Here is an 18,080-nt window from a genome sequence, read left to right as displayed (position 1 = left end):
ATGATGATTCTTATTTGTCCATGAACATTTTAATTACTTTTATTTTTCTTCTCTGACCTTTTCTTCACCTGACCTTGCCAGTAACTTGCTCTCATCTCTGTAGGCTTATGGGTTCATCTCAAAACTAATCTATTTATTGTTTCTTTTTTAAAAACTAAACATATAAGAAACAAAATAGAATGAGCATTCTTACTGCAGGATTTTTATTCATAAATTCATTTTTTTATTGTTTCTGTTCTTTTAGACTGCTTAGGGAAAGCTAAGCCTGCTGTTTAGATGCCAGCACACCTCAGATCTCTTTCATATAGCAGCTGCCTTGTGACTCAATAAATCTATCCCTATTGTATTCAAGAAAGAAACATTAGGCTACGATTTTGACTCATGGGCAGAGATCTCAAAACATCAGTAGGTTGCTCCCATTTCCAATTCTTAACAAAGAAAGCTTCTCAAAAAGCAGAGTATCACATCTTTTCAGTCAGCCTGAGGGCTGAGAAGTGACAGCTGCCTTACTGAAAGAACCATGTCCACACCTACCGTGATACTCCTGTGCTTGCCCAGGAGTGCCCTCAGGTCTTTTACTTTGGAAAACTGAAGCAGCCTTGTCTGCTTTATGATGGGAAGAATTAGACAGAAAGTGATTTGAAAACAAGAATGCATTTAAGCTGTGAAATATTTTGTACCAAACAATTGGGTCCATCAGGTTTTAGACTGCTTTATTTTAGAGTTTGCTAGGTTAAAATTCTCCAAACAGATATTCAAGCCTTATTACAAATGGATCATTACAATATAAATTAATCTTCAAGTAAAACTGCCTTAATTAGCAGAGGGAGAGATTACAGAATAAATCTAAGAGAACTAAACTATCATAAAGTTATTTTTCTATTTTCAGCAGTGAATGCTGCATGGTAGCTTCACCTGTCCTGAAAATTCAGAGCTAATATCTCAATATAAATAGGGAAATCAAGAGCAGCACTTTAAGAAGCTTGTCCTTTTTTGTTTGTTTAGGAGGTAGTGTTTCCTTAAGATCATTGATATCTAGATACTGAATCTAAGAAGTGCTAACCAGGAAGCATTTGGCCTTTCTAAGGAAACATAATTATTAATAACACTAGTCAGTTGTTTAATGTTACACACTAAAACCATACATTTGCAAAATAGGCTGAGATTTTGGTATATCTTGATAAAAGCCAGAAAAAAACCCTTGAGGCCACTTAAGTACTCACAGACACAATTTATATTTATATAACTGTATCTTATATATACCATCTGTCTAGAACCTTAGTAGAGATACATACACTAGGAAGTTCATTTATCCTTTATTTTGGAGAGATCCTTTCCTGCCTCTTTTTTCCTATGAACCAACAATGAGAGGGAAGAAGAGTTAGATGTGTTCCTTGTAATAAAATGAACTTTGTATTCCAAATGTCCTGCATCATAAATTGCACAAAAGCACATACCTGCATTTTCCCATTTCTTTTAATTTCACTTCAGACTGATAGCAGGACACTTAGTCCTGGGTAAGTACCAGTAAAAACCACAGTAACTGACTGAATAATTGGAGAAAGGCATAGAGGACATGAAGGGGAGAACAAAAATTCACAAAGGAAACACAGGATCATAAGATGCCCTCAAAAACCCATGGGCTTGCTAGTTACTGTCCTGCTCACCTCTGCAAGGCAGGCAAATGCCTTTCCTCAGAGGGAGCAGCACTGCTGAAATACATGGTTTTAGCTTGTGGGGTTCTTAAATTCCTTTCCTGTCCTTTGCCAGGTTCTGCCTCTAGAGCATGAGCAGCAGAACCCCTACAAAGTCCAGGATCCTGGAAGCTCCAAGCGAGAACCATCCTCTTGCTTTAAAGCAGCTGATCTAAAGAAAAGGACACAGCAGGAACAACCACTGAGTAGCGACATAGATTTTAAGATATATTTTATTTAATGTGCAAAATTGCCAAGAAAAAACATGTACAACTTCAACTAAGCTATAGCCACTAACATGAAAGAAACTATTCTATGTACTTGTAAGTTTCATTTCTAGAACCACCCTACAGTTCAGAGTAAAAACAGCCATTTGGTAATGACCCAGAACATTTTAAATGCCTCCTTTTCAGTGATATGTAAAATTCTATCATTGGTATGGGTTTACATTTGAAATTGCCAAAGGAACCAGTTCTTGGAGATTTCCCTTCCGATTGCATAGTATAAAATTTTAATTAATTATTTTAATCCTCTTTCAATGTAATCCCTAGACTTGGCTTTACAAATCACTCTCAATTTTGCAGCTCAAACTCACTTCAGAAAACCAATTTTCCCATTTATAGCTGAAACACAGATTTTGAGCAATTTTCACAGACACAGCCATTACAGTTTAGTTGAATCAAGCTGTGAACAACAAAGATAACATGGATATTTGTAATCATGCAGAGCTAGACCTTTCCATAATTCAAAGAAGAAAAGTTCATTGTCAGAAAGTGAGGTCTGTTGCATGGGAAGTGAGACAATTTATTGATATTACATCTCTGTAAAAATGGTAGAAGCTGTTCTTGGAAGGGCTTCCTAGAACATACTGAAATAGTATCAGGAGATGGGGTTTTTTCCTTGTAAATTTACACATATTTAAATGCTACCAGAGGAACAGGTAGTTTGTAGTCTTGAACAATTACCAAGCTCCGTGAAATAATAAATAGTGCTTCATACTAAAGTATCCACTTGCACTCCAGAGTTTCAGTGTTTCTAACATTATCAGTTAGTTCAGCCTTTCACCAGGGGCGTGAGGAGAGGCAGTCCCTTCACCCTGCTTTACAGATGGGGACACTGAGGCATAGTCAGATTAAGTGCCTTGCCCAGGACCAATCTGAAATTCTGAAGAAGGGTCACGATCTCCCAATTTCTAGCTACCCATAACCAGATAGCATCCTTCCTCTCTTTGCAGTTTTAAGATACTTGTGGTGGCTAATTCACTGAGAGAATACCAGATCAGTCCTGCTCTCCTTGAAGTGAGCAGGTGTTTTGCCAATAACTTCAGTGGAAGACGTTCTCTGTATTCATTTTTTGCCTTAATACTACTATGACATAAGGATCACAAAGCAGAACATGGGCCAAAGCCGTGCAGTGCCATAGCTAATTAAAAATTGTATCACATATGTTGGTTACTGCTTCTATCACACTAGCAATGTATCAGCAAGCTAAAGAGTGTACCTCTTTGTGTACAACAACATAAAAGTCAAATTCAGAATGCAAAGCAATGGCAAGAAATGAAAATAAAAAGTCAAAGAACATAGGAATATCTGTGCTGTACACATGTAGTTTTTAACAAGACCCAAAGAACTGCGCAGAACAGACCCTTTGCTGTGTCTGACCCGTTTCTGCTGGGTTGCTAAATGCTAAACCAAAATCCAAGCCTCAGTAAGATGGGTTCTATCTATTTTTCCAAAAATTTTGGCTTCGCTGTCATTTTTTCTATCAGATATGACTTTGAAGAACCCAACAGCAACATGAAATGAAAAAAGCCTTCCCCATCTCTCTGTCACAGAAAGCAATATTAAAATAAATTTGGTGGGGAGTAAAGTATTGGGTTTGGGGTTTTTTCTCCTACTTGCACTGTGGAAAATAGTAGATAAAGGCAAGGACAAAGAATAAACCTCAAGTTTACTTACATTCAGATCTCTCATGTTTATAACTCTGAAACAGAATACACTGTTGCTATTTTTGCACTGGTTTAACAAATGAAGAAATCAAAAGCTAATCAAATACATAAAATCGATTCCAAGCAGTTAACTTCAAGACTTTCTGACCTGCCATAGTAATCAGTTCATAATTACTTAGTGTCCATCCACTGCTGAAATAGCTTTACCACCTATTCTAGTACAGTCACTCGCTTTTTAGATCCCGGTGAATCCCTGACATAGGCTGCTGTACCCTGCTGCATCACATCTCAAGGTATCTATTGGTTAAGTTTGCTGGTGATGCAGGACCTAAAAGCCACTGATTCCTTGCAAAAAGCCAGAGTTAAGGACCCACAAATTTCTGGTTTAATAGTTTAAAAACTTAATCATATACACAGGCACTCTTTATAGGGTCCCACTGGAGGCTGCAAAAGTCAGTGCTCCTTGCCAGATATACAAGACTTCAATTTATGCCAGTGTGTGCTATGGTGTTTAGACACTGGTTTACAAAGCATAGAAATGCATTGAGCTGCAGTGAAGAGGGACATACTTTGGAAGGAAGATTCACCTCCTCTCTAAATATTGTACGCAGTGGAATCAACTTTCTGTATGATTTACAATCCTTTGGACCCATTATTGCCTAGTATGTAAATGCGTATTTATAAAGTTACAAAATTATTTACAGAATGTAATATAGTTTCAAGCTACTCCTTGGGAATGAATTGAGCATGGAAATTCTTGAAAAGTCAGGCACTTCTTAAAACAAGAATTATTTTTAACAAATGGAAAAAAATCAAATTCCTGAAACACCTCTTCACGGTAGTTACATGATCCATCTGCTATACATTTGGCCACCTAACTATTTAAAACCCATTTCTCATTTTTCATGAGCTTCATAACAGAAAAAACTGTGGGAACTAACTCTTCATTATTGCCTCTATACACTTTAAGAAACCTGAAATGGATGGGGACAAACAGATGAAGAACTAGTTTTCAAAAAATATTTTGGAGAGAGATAGAGATTAGTATAATTCCATACTTAAGGAATCCTAAGGGATTTTCAATAGGAATATGGTCTTAAGGTGATTTTAAAATCATGAAATATTGTACGATTTTGGGGTGTCACAACAGTGTTAAAAATCAGGACCTAAACCACCTTTCTGCCACACCACTTTGGTGTCTGTGGTTTTTACATCTGTTGGTATTAAGGGCCACCCAAACAGCAGATGTGTAACATAGGGTAGTCTATCCACTCAGAGCCCCATCGAAATCCCTGTCTCATCTCCCATGTCTTGCGCACAGCCAAAGCAAAAATTTCCCCCAAATAACAGGAATCACCAGATGCTCAGTTTTCTCACTGGGCATGGCAAAACATTTTTCATCAAGGATGTGCAAAGCTGTTATTCTCAACAGATTCTGCGGTGTTAACCACGTTTACCTTAATGACTTGGCCATCTTGAAACTTTCTTCTAATGAGCAAGTCAGTATGCAATTCATTTACTGACCCATATAAATCTCATTTCAACAAGTTAAGTTTTGCATTATTTATTTATGAGAAAAAGGCAAGTTAAAAAAAACCACCATTGTGAATGAGTACTTATGCTCAATTTGCATGCCTACCCTTTAAAACAGAAAAATTTAACTTTAAAGTATTTTGATAAGCAAAACAAAACCTAAATATCTTACTCAGTCCTGGGTTATGGTCAAAATATTAACTGATGAAAAGGATGTCTAGCACAGGAAGTGTCAGCTACCACTGGGCACACTCATTCCATATAGCACTGTGACAATCTACAGTGCTATAGCTAAATAGCGTTATAGTAAACAACCCCAAGCTAATCCATTTCTCTTTGAACACACGCTGCTTTGTAAATTTGCTTAGCAGACCATCTGAAGCGATCACAGAGAACTAGCTAGATGTTATTTACCCCACATACTTATTTTCAAAATTACATCTGTCTTACTCAAAACAGCGGTGTGCCTGTACCCTGTTATAGGGGGGCAGTAAGTGACCAGAAGAGAGATCTGCTCCGTCAGCCACAACAGCACACTGAGCAGGAGGGGATGCTGCCCTGCACTTGCTCCGGTTAGTGAGCAGTCCTGATCTTAGCAAACCAAACTTTCCCCTTTTCAGAAAGCCTTCAAAAAAAAAAAAAAAAAAGCTAACGCTATTAATATACTAGCATACTATATGATCATGGGTGTCCTGCGCCGCCCCCCCCACAGCCCCCGCCATGATGTAGTAAAATATATATAATATGCCATACAACTTGGTGTTTTATTACAAGAGATTACTTTGAGTAACTGGAAACCACTCATGTTAATTATGCCACTCTCACGTGGAGCTGCACAGAGCATGCACATGGCTTACACAAAGGAGTGGAAGCATGAATTAACACACTCTCTTGTGATAGGACTGAGTCTTAATTTATACATACCAGGCACTGACAAGGAAAGGAGCACTCCTTGCTCAGAACAGCTGTCCAACACAACCATTTTCTAGTAGGTCTGAGTCAATGTGCAACAGCAGATCTATGGCTTCCAGACCATTAACGTACTCCAGACCTGTTAATATCCTTCATATTATCTCACACTTGTTCTCTTCCTACTTCCTACTACCATGACCTTCATGTCAGTGAGATATGGGAAGCCACTGAGATTTGTTTGTGCACAAGAAATGCAAAGTCAGGACTGTAACTGATTTACAGCATCCTTGGACACAGTACTCGGAGCCTCTCAGTCGTATACAGGTTGAACAAGGTCAGCAAAATGAAGTGACTTCTGCTAGCTCAGAAAACTTGCTGCTTTCAAGCTCCCTCAGACTTTTAGAAGCTGACAGCTAGCTCTTGTGCAATGCAGGTCTAAAAAAAGTACATTAAAATGTAATTAATTCTTTAACAGTCAGGCATCTTGAAATATAACAAACACTGTAGTTAGCTTTGTATGTATATCCTTTAAACGAGACAGTTCTGCCACTCAATCCAATGTTGTTTTTTCTATCTTACATTATCTTACATTTCTTACATGTCTCACCTTCTCAAAGTTAGTCTGAAAAAGAAATGATCATTACTTATGATAGTTTCCTCATGTCTATATACAGGATTTACATGCACTTCTATCAAGTTCTACCCATAATATTACTAGATACAAATATTATTCATATTTCTAGATTGAGTGCTAGAGCTTCTCTCAAATCCAGATAATATGTTTTTCTCAAAAAATGACCATCAGAGTACCCTCTTATCCTGTTAAAGTTACTGTTCTACTGATGTTAATAATTGTCACACATAGTATACCTACAGAAAGTGATCATTACACACATACCGAGAAGTAATTTTACGTGCATTTCATTTGCAGGTGTTTCTACCAATGATTTACAAATCTGAAGACAAATAGTGGTCAGAACAACAACATTTTTGTACACAGACAACCGTATTTCCACCTCAACATTCAATATAATTGTAAAGAAAATTGGGGCATTTAGTACAAAAACCTTAATGACTAACTTTTTATTAGTAAAAATGGTATGAATATATTCTAATGCAGTTATAACTTTAAACAGGTATACCTTCCTCTTTGAAATCAGTATTGAAAAACTCTATTGTAATTGTAGCCATACAAAATGTTTATTATATTACAAATTATTTGTACACTATATTTTCACTTTATCATTGCTTTGTGCTCAGAGAGTATAAATATTACAGCATGATTTTTCTTTCCTGGGAATGTCCTTACTGTCTTGATTTAACCTTACTTTGTACTGAAAAAAATAAATAATAAAAAAAAAATACAGAAACATATTCCAAACAGAATAGAAAGCCATTATGAATGAAGAATGTAAGATGTCTTTGTGAATAAAGTGCACCACAATGGTTTTGGAGTGATGGTTCAGGGAATATTCAATAGACTGCACATCACTGATAACCATATCAAACAAAATTAATGTTGAAAATCTATCAGGTCTTCCTCAGTATTGTGAAGAGTACTTTGTTTAACTTTACTGAAATGGGTTTTCTTTCTAGGTGGCTATTTAGATGTTTATACTTGAGGGTTTTGTATTTTTTCATTTTGTTTGCACATAGGCATCAAACCCTGTACACCTACATAATCGCCAAACTTGTTAACTTCCAGTTTGGCAAGATAGATGCTTCATCATATAAGGCATGAGACTTGACCCTCGCACATTTTTTGTCAGAACTACTAAATCGTTTAAATTTAAGATAGGATACAGCTTTACAAACAGAGCGAAATGTCCCAAAGATGCTGTTTAAATCCGGTATGTCCTACCTCTTGTGACTCCTCTGGGAATGTCATAATGTCACCCTTCCCCACTACAGGGCTTCAGCACTCCCATCCATGTGATTGCTGCTGCTTCCATACTTGCAGCCTTGGGCTAACTCTGCAAAACCACAATCTAAGATACAGAAATTGATTTCACAGTACATTTCACTCCCATTGCATAGAAGGGCCTACCTACTTGCAAAATTTCAATGTGCTAAAAAGAAGAATCAAAAACTGAGGTAATAAAGCTGATGCAAAGTGTGGCTGACCATTTAGTGTAGATGTCACTTACCAAGATAGATTAAGCCAGTTATGAACTAGCTTATGCTAAATAGAAGTAAGCTGCTCTTCAATTATGTCTGCATTTATGTTACAGTGATTTAAATGACTGAAAAATAAGCAGAATATTGTCCAAGGGATTCTAAGTGAGACTTGCACCTATAGACAAACCCTATACAGAGAAACTCAGCCTTGCTCTCAGTGTGTGAAGTTCCCACTGAAGCCAACCAGAACTAGTCTTTTTATGGCACACTGAGTTTGGCCCAGTATTTTTAAGTTGTTATTTCAAAGTGTGATATTCTTAGGCAGTTATTAATTCAACACAATTTGGATGTATTGTATTACACTGGTAAGATCCGTATTATTTAGCTGACAGGAAACTGAGACAGCAGTCTGTCTTTACTAGACTGATATTTATATTAAAGATTGAGTTTCTTTGGTTGTTTCATATCCAAGTCACCCAAATGTATATTTGTGTACTCCAGACATAGCGTGTTCATATTGATCATTAAAATTACTAGGTTTTTTTTTCTTTTTTTTTTTCCCCCACTTGGTTTATGGAAATTTTCTGACTATAGCAGACCAGTCACTTATATAAATATACAGCACATATATACATAGAAATTACAAAAATACATTTTATTTATATCTGATTTTTAAATAATAAAAATGAAATTTCACATTTCTTGAAAGATTAGCTAGCATTCCAAAAGCTTCTGCAATATTTAAGGTATTGGAGCAGAAGGTATGTGGATATTCTAGGATAACTATGTATCACAATCTCAGCCAGGGTTTGTAATATAATTATTTGGGGAAAAAATAACTCTGCTTTAAGAGTTTGTGCTTCATCAATTTCTTCTTTTATCCCCTATTCTAGTCTCCTCTTCTCTCTCCTCCTCTCATTTTACTAATGGCCAAGAAGCTAAACCAAGTTCCCTTTCTCACCTCAGTAAAGACCAAAGAAACTCAGGGAAATGAAGTGATTAGACAAAACAGCATAAGCAATTGAGGATAACTAAATAAGTTACTGAAATGAAGGACATTACCTTTAACTCCAGTTGACATCAAACATGCCTAACACAACAAATTTTGCAACAAATTCAGTTCCTGAAGCTAACTGCTGAAAGAACTGAAAACAATTGTTCGTGACCTCTGACTAGTTTATGCAACTGCAAAAGATAAACTACTGTCCCACTCAACTGGTTTGATTTTCTTTTGGGACTGGATTCATACAACAATGCAGCTGAACAATTAGTGACCTTTATCTTGCACAATGTAAAGTCAGCATAATTCCTGGAAATGCTCTCTTTTTCACAGAACATTAGTATTTTTGTTAATCCATGTAACTGTTTACTTATTTACATGTTAATATAATCATTAGGCCCTCTACATTCCGAACTTCCTAGGTGTGCATTCACTGTTCCAGCGTAATCAAAATCAACTGCAGCTTCAGGTAGCACTTTCTGGTATCACTTTAGTAGATATTGTTTAAGAAAGAGAAAAAAGCACTGTGTTAAACAGAGGTTTTCTTGTCCAAGCAGGTGTATTCATTATTCCAGTTCAGAAAGCCTTGCTCAAAGGTCTCGGGTTTACCAGCTTCACATGCATTCAGAGTGAAAAGCCTGAATATAGAGCAAACGCAAATAACCTTTTTTCATTTCTCCTCAAAGCTTCTAGCACCAATATCTTTTGTTGGCTCTTCGGGCATTGTATTCTCTCACGCTGAAAAAAAATCTTGTCTATAACTCATCAGTAGCATCGAGGGACAAGGTAGCCACCAATAATCAAAATATCATTCACCTTCTTCACAGTCGTCTCTTCTTTCACTTCTTTGTACTGTTAATAGGATGAGGAGAATCGGGGCTATTTACAGGACATTTATTTGTATTACTTACTCATCTCAAATTCTTTTGGTTTGAATACAGTCTCTAGAATGAAAAGGCTGAACTGGCTCTGCATTGCTGAAATCAGCATCCCTTATACAATGTCCTGCAGCAAACAAGTAACATGGTCACCGCCACCCCTACTGTGGCCTTTAGCTAACCATGTTCTACTGTATGTTCTTCTTTAATCCAAGTTTTTGACATGCAGAACTTATTTTCAGCAGCTCTACATTTGAGCCTGCAAAGAAACATGGTGCAGACACATTCAGCAGCATCTCTAGTGATGACGATCATAATACAAGAGCTAAGTGACAAACAATTGCATATGATCAGTCTTATCCATATGAAACAGGTACCTGGCAGCATTTCCGTAGCCAGCAAGCAGAATTACATATCTTCAGAGTCCTGTTGCTCTACTTTAAGTCACTTCATACTATTGACTTTTCAGACAGAGAAAAATGCCATCGTATTGGCACAATTCACAGCAAGTTTGTAACTCAAAATTAAAGGAGTCACTTTCTTGGCTACCCCAGGTTGCACGATACACATACTGCACACAAAAGATACTAGACCTGGAATTCAAACATATCCGTTTGCTTCTTGGCCAGTTTAGCAACTTCTTCTCTTATTGCCTTTACAAGGGCAGCTGTAGAAATATTGGTGAGAGGCGCATCAGATGGGTCATTTTCTGTCAGGCTCTGCTGCGAAGCTGCAGTGGATGGCAAAGGAGCTTGTTCCAGGCTGGGATGCATGCTGGCTTGCTGGCTGTACTGGCGAGGAAGTCGTGAAGGAGAGTTGTGTTGATAGCGGGGCCTTGGATAAGCCTCGATGTACCCAGGAAGCGGAACCTGCAGAGTGTTGTAATTATACAAAATTACGCAGAACAATTGATCCCCAGTGCCACCTGCCAGGTAACACAAATCTCCCCGGGGCAGAATAACATCTAACAGATAGGATCACAGGAAAAGAACATAAACCTCATGATTCTAAGCATCCATTTACAAATGTCTATCTTGGCATGGGCCATTTATGAATATATCTCAAGGTACTGGGTACTCGGCTCCCCAGGCGGTGGGAGCAAAAATGCCTAGCAGGGAAAACATTGCCTGTCCTAATTTATCATCACTACAAAATATCAAAGGGAGATGTCTTTTCTGAAAGCGTGTTCTCTGCTTACTATTCTTCTTAAACATTTCACTTTTAAACAAACAGTACTACTACCATTTCAGGCCACCAGATAGCCTAGAACAGAAAAGCAGATTTTGCTGGTTTACAGCCACTGTCTCTGGACTTACTGACCCTAACAAAAACTCACTAGGATCCAGACAAGAGGGATAAGCTCAGATATGCCAACCTGGAAACTCAACACTGAAGAAGAGGCTTGACTTCCCAGAAGTATCAGGATTTCTGGCCACATTTAACAGAATCACATGGGGGATTACCAATCGTACTCTATTGTAAATTCACTGATTTCAGCCCCAGCTTACACTGGCTAAAACTAAAATAACAACATGGGCCCTTTAGTCACTGTGAGATATCAGTTTCCTTTAGAAATCCATGAACCTTGATACCAGTCTTCATAGTCCTCAGAAATTTTTAATGCATCGAATAAAAATATTATTTATTTATGTTTTGCAAAAGTCTATAAAACAAGAGTCTACAGCCCTTCATTTTGAAGAAGGCTTTATGTTGTTACAGAAGACAACCCTTAACCTATTACTAGGAAAAGATAATTTCTCCTTGAGGAAAAGCTTACCAGCTGATCATTCTAGTCCATGCCAATGACAAGTAAGGAAAGTTCAGTGATGCTTTTCTATGAACTGAGTAACTCAGAAAAGTACACTTAGCTACACTATACTCAGAATACTACACTTATAAGCCAGCTGATGTGTTTCCACAATATTTAATCACTTAAAACTTTGTAATTCTTTTTGCTTAAAATGGGAAAAACGTTTTTGACTTTCCAAATACATTAAGGTCTTATATAAGGCAACAGGCAGGTGTCTCGGCTAATTTTTTTATTTCAGTCAGGCTGAGGTGTTAGGTGCTTCACCCACCAGGGATAAGGCTTTGGTGGGTATGTTAGAAGCAGAATTTCAGAATTTTAGATTTCTGCAAGCAGACTGAAATGGCAAGATGTGAAACATCTACCAGTTTTATATACCTTCCACGGAACATGGGACCTCAGCATGGACTTCAGAATGACAGCTTTGGAATTTTGCTTAAATTCCATTTTGAATCTGGCCCTGTGAGAGTTTAACAACCCCTTGGGTGCTCTGAAAAATCTTGCCACTTCAGGCATCTAAGAACCTATTAAAACCTGATCACTAGGATTTATGCGTGCTCTATATGATCTCAGATATCCATCAAGTAATGGAGAGAATGTCAAACACGTTCAGTACGGTGTGATGAGACAAACCTAGGAAGCAGTCATGATATGAAAGTGATCACTAAATGCAGTCACCTCTGTTTAGTTCACAATAGATTATTCAAGACAATTTTAGTGGTACAACACTTGAGCATGCCACTAGAGGCCACCAGGTTACTACTTTCACTAAGCAGCATCTACCAGTTTGGAAAATAAGTGCTTTGTCAGAAACAGTTGTTTTCCCCTACAAAACTTAGTGCTTTAACACTTACCATTTAACTGAGAAAATAACACACTACAGTAAATTTAGCTCATAAGATCATTCTCTGTTGTCAAATCTCCTGTTTCTTCTGTTCCCTTCTTCACAGCTAGCAGAAATGCATGAAAAACAAACAATTCAATTTTCGCCTTATAGATATTAAGCCTCTCTTCTTACTAATCATCAAGAAAATCTTGGAAGCATGGTCAAGTTATAGTCTAGAGGCTCAGAAACCAAAAAAGCAGCCAGAAACTCAAACCCTGATTATTATTTTAGATCTTTATTTTTTGCAGTTTTATTCAGGCTTTCTGACTGTATTATGTTGCTAACACTATTAGTAGTTCCTCTAGAAATGATTTTCAAATAAAGACAATTTTTGGCAGCGTTTGGGAGGTGCAAATTCATTGTAGAAACTGCAGTGGTTTGTTTTTACATTTTTCTTCTCTTCTCCTGCAAACTCACAGGAGGGCTTAAAATCTGAGTACAAGAAGTTGATAAAGCTCCACAATGGGTAAGTGAAGTTAAAAGAAACATTTGTTTTCTTTGAATTCTAGATTGCCAGTTGTTTTTCAGACAGTTTCTCACATCCCTCTACATTCCTCTGTGTAGGGTCCACCAGCACTAATTGCTCTTCCTACCTCCTTCCCTGAAGACTGGGAAACCTACAACAGGGTTACACTCTGCTCCTTCCAGAGAAAGGAACAGGGGGCTGGAGACCTGCTTTCCAGTCTGTCCAGTTTCTTTTCAGTCTCCACTTCTGACAAGTGATATCTGACACTTTTTTTCATGGGACTGCAGCCAAAGAACAGGGATACAAAAGGGGAAAAAAAAGTGGAACACAAGTAAATTCTCCTGATTTGTTTTGTGGGGTGTTTTTTGTCTTCCTAAAGAAGTTTTAAATGATTGTTCAGATACAAGAAGCCTCCTGGATTTAAAATGTCGGTAGGGTTAAAAACAAACAATAAAAAAATCCAAACCCAAAGAAAACAAAGAAAAAAGGGGGAGAAAAAAAAGGAAAAAGAAAAAGTTTTCAATGCTTTAAATGGCAGCTCTGGGAAAGGAATCTGTACAACAGCATCACAAGCCTCCAGGTGTCAGGGGCACATCAACAGATGTACTCAGCTTACAGATGAACGTCTTTTTTCTTGACAGTTCAGCCTACAAATTCAGACTTGCATCTGACAGTCGAACTGAATTCTTTCCCTCAGAGGCATCAGGAGCAGTAATAAAGATCTGGCAACAAATAGCTGCCCCCAGGAACATTTATGTGATGGTGGTGTCTCTTAGCTGCTCAAAGCCAACTTAGACTCAAATGCAATTCACTAAAATGTTCCGTTGATGATGTGCACAAGGAAACAGAATCTACCTCCTAGTTTTTAGCTGAATTGGTTCTGCATAAATACCAGCTGTGAGCTCAAGCAGCAGACTTCCTAGTGGAAAAAAAAAAAAAAAAAGCTCTACAGTTTAGAAATTGTTTTGAACATTATGAACTACTGCAATTCATTTTAGGATATTTCAACTTTATTTCTTTGAAATGTAGGTATACTTTGGGCAAAAAATTACAGCTGCCCCAGACTAGGATTTTGAAATTAATTATTTAATTTATAATCTGTTACTCCAGCCTGCAGGAGGGACTTGATGCAGCAGTGCTGGGAGCCAGGATCTGGGACCCAGGCTGTCTTGAGAGAAGCCTCCAGGAAGGAAAGATAGTTCCCAGCTTCCAAACAGCACAGAAGTGCCTTGAGAGGCAGCATCACCTACTCCCGCCATACCCCTATCCAAATATTTAACCTCTGTCTTGGGAACAAAAATTGGTACCTAACCCACTAACTTTACATGGGTGCCAGCCCCTAACCTAGTGAATGATTTAACTCAGTAAAGATTTTGCTTATAGTTTATGGGATGGACAGCTAAATTATCTGTGCCCTCTCTTAAAGCTTTTCACTACTGGAGACTGGTCCCATTTAACAGAAAATTATGCTGTTCAGGTTCTTTGCTGATCACTTAGCATTGCTTAAAACCCCTCCTGTGCAAATCAGAAAATACAGGTAGGTAGAAAAGCAAGGATGCTTACTGAGTCTGCCCACTGCCCTGGCAATTCATTCTCTCCAGCATAGGGCATCCAGGCTTGGTTCCTGTATGCTGTGGGTGGTGTTGGGATAAAATAGCCTGTGAAGCCAGGTCGGTTTGCTGCTGGTATGGCAAACACTGCTGGTACGGTATTTCCTATTAAGAAAGAGAGTAGATATAATTAATAGCTGACATTTTCATTATAAATTAGAAGATAGTGCTTATGAAGTAAATGGAATCTGTGGTGGTTTTTTTCTTGCGGTTTTTTTGTGAGAATGTGATGACCATTGGTTAGATGTAAGGCTCCCACCATCAGACGAGAAGTTGTCTATAACGCTAGGAAATACTGGAGAAGGTAAGATCTGCAGTTGTCTGTATAATCATGCACAGCCTTCAGATAAAGATATGAGTACTTTAGTCCTTAGGACTTGGTCCTTGTAGCAACTGATCGTCATCAAAACTTTGAATCTTTAGAAAAAAAGGCTTTTTTCCTCTTATGTTTTCTTCCTTGTACTCATTTTTTAGCTGATGTTACCATGGGTTTCAGAGTAAATCAGCTTTCTTTTCACAGTTTACACAGTCTGTCTTAACATCTCTAGGCACAAAACCTACAAAAATGCATGAGTGATACATTTAAAAGGCTGTAATCTCAATAAACCCGTCATAAAACTTCAATGCTTCTGTAAAAAAATACCAAAGCTCTACCTGCTCAATTCCTTTCCCAGGAATGGTCTATGACTGCAATGAGTGATGCCACTAAAACTTAAATAAATATTTCCAAAGAAACTTGTCAACACCAAATCTGTTTTATCATGTTTTCATCAATAGGTATGCATAGGGATGTCCAGGAAGCCTTCTACTAAAATACCACTATCATACTCCACATTGGGTGGGAGAAACCAGCCTTCCTAGTATGAGGTTCAGCCAAATCTCTGGATAAGGTAACGCCTGCTTTGAGGTAGAGTTTATCCCTGCAGCTGGCAGAGATGCAGAGAACAATGTGGTTCATGCTGCAGTTACTGAGATTATCCACAAGATATAAATAGGCTGTCTGGAAGACTAGCATCTCACTGTGTGCTCTCACTCTTTCCCTTGAGAGATGCTATCATAACTCCATGTATTTGCCAAGTTTAGAGTAAAACACAAACAACTGGCTTGTCCAGTAAGACTTCCTCTAGTGTCTATTTACATGTGAAGACAGACACCAGCACTGTAGCACTGCTACACTAAGGTCATAAAATCCTCATTCCTAAATCCTGGGTGGTAAAGCTCTGTATCACTTTTATCAGTTAGTAAACAAAGCATGTGGATGGTATGATTAGAGTTTTTAGTCATAATACATGGATCTGTATCTTTTCAGATTCACAGAATATAGCAAAAATAACGTCATATATGTGAAAGCAGCAGAGCCAGTAAACCCCATGAGAACCCAACAAAGTACAACTGGAGCATTTTCACTGAGGAGTGGAAGTACAGTAATGTTGCATAGATAGGCACTGACACTCTACTAGAGTCAATGCAGAGAAAATACTATTCCTCTCCCTTCCAACTGCACACGATTTGAATATTGCCAGGACTTGTTCCCAGTAGATATGATACCACTGTGTAAGAGGTGCTGACAAAACCAGAAGACACAGGCATTCCACTAAAATTCATACAGAGCATAACTGACAGAATTAGTATCACTTACTGGTGCTTCAGATACCTGCCCCCCAGAATGTCATTTACAGCCCTGCTACATCCTCACTCCTGAACACTCTGCCAGGTGGTTATGCTGCCTGCTCTGATAGGTGCCGGGGACACTGCACAGGCACACACACACACAGAGACTCAAACGGTGACACCCATCCTCAAAGCAGCCTCCACAAAACCAGAGATTTATAGGTTCTCAGTGACCCCCATGCAGTCAGCCAGAAGCTACCAGGTATGTAAAGAGGTGAAAAATATATGTTGTAGCACAATTGTCTCCGGAGCAGAAACATATAATCAGTTTTAACACTATCTCAGGAAAAAAAAAAAATATCGGAAAAAAATTGGAAGAAACAACGAAGAATACTGTCATCCAAAATACAGACTAAAAACTTCTGTTATGCTTTCCATTTATACAGGGTTTTCTGTTGTTAGGGACTAAGTCCTAGCTTTCATTTTAGCATTGGGTTGTAGTGCCTTTTCACCTCGGTCAGGCAGAACGCTGGAGTCGCTTGACCCTCAGAGAAGCAGTCACCATGGAATTGCTACAGACCGGTGGGATCTACAACATACGCCTGCACAGCAGGTAGCTGCAGGGTGTCTCACAGGACCTCTACCCCAATTCCTCCAGCCCCTCGGTTTGGAAGAAGGTGAGCTAACGGAAGAGGGGTGGGAAATCCTTGTTTTCCCCAGGTCATAACCAGCACAAGGATTGCTATTTTAAATGAGTTTGCAAGACTGGAAATAAGTATTCTTCAGACATGTTCAGAGAAGAAAGTGCTGCTCCTGTAGATGACACATGGGCTTCTACACCAAAACACTCTCTTAATCAAACTATGGCAAAATCAGCTACTCTTCAAAATGAACACTCAGCTGATGCAATATCTTATTCCAAATTCTTACCACAACATCATTATCTTACAGCTGATGTTGATGGGCTGCATGAGAGTAACATTAGGCTGTTTCATGCCAAATCAGCACCTTCAGCAACGTTTTTTCATGGATTGAGGCAAGACAAATTTATTTTCATTATCAGAACATTAGAAATCCTTGTATTATTGTTGCAGGTTTCTCACAAGTCTCCTTGTCTTCCCCTGTATTACAGCCTTTTGGAGCATCCATCATATATGGAAGTTTCTTGCAACTAGCCCCACAATTATTCTGGCAAACTCCACAATGTACACAAAGGTCACTTTGTGGTTTTGGAAATGCAGCCACTCATCAGTGGTAGCACAACATACCTGTTATTAACAGACAGCAAAATCACTGAAAATGATTAACCAAGTGTATCCCACAGAACACAGTACTGCAGACATGAAGAGAGACTTCTTGGTAGCAGGCATATTTTATAGCTTCAAATTCATTAAGATGGAAGGGTAAGCATCTGCTCTTTTCAGATTCACATGCACCATTTGCAAAGTATGACAATTAGTAAAAGTAGAATGGCTCTTTCAGACCTACTATATTTAATTAACTGACAACAGATTTGCATATCCACATTATTATTCTCAGCACAAGATGATGAATACAATGCAGATAGCTATTACTTCTCAGAAAGCCAAGATCCATTGGATTCTGTGATACTGGGCT

General features: G+C 38.2%; 1 protein-coding gene across 3 annotated transcripts in view; it reads right to left on the bottom strand.

Annotated features, from left to right (window-relative positions):
* Positions 1 to 1,937: 1,937 nt before the first annotated feature.
* KIAA1549L (KIAA1549 like) overlaps positions 1,938 to 18,080 on the bottom strand; it is a 137,224-nt gene continuing 121,081 nt past the window's right edge. For 2 of the 3 annotated variants that reach the window (XM_056355000.1, XM_056354998.1), the window contains 2 exons: positions 14,806 to 14,957; positions 1,938 to 10,952 (listed from right to left, as the gene is read on the bottom strand). In XM_056355000.1, coding sequence (XP_056210975.1) covers positions 10,671 to 10,952; positions 14,806 to 14,957 — 434 coding nt within the window. In that variant the 3' untranslated portion in view covers positions 1,938 to 10,670. The remainder of the gene's footprint in view (positions 10,953 to 14,805; positions 14,958 to 18,080) is intronic. The other variant, XR_008824436.1, reaches the window with a different exon arrangement.

Source organism: Falco biarmicus, chromosome 10, assembly GCF_023638135.1.
Source record: "Falco biarmicus isolate bFalBia1 chromosome 10, bFalBia1.pri, whole genome shotgun sequence".
Lineage (NCBI taxonomy): Eukaryota > Metazoa > Chordata > Aves > Falconiformes > Falconidae > Falco > Falco biarmicus.
The sequence above is the reverse complement of the archived record's forward strand: the minus strand, read 5'-3'. Positions and strand labels throughout refer to the sequence as shown.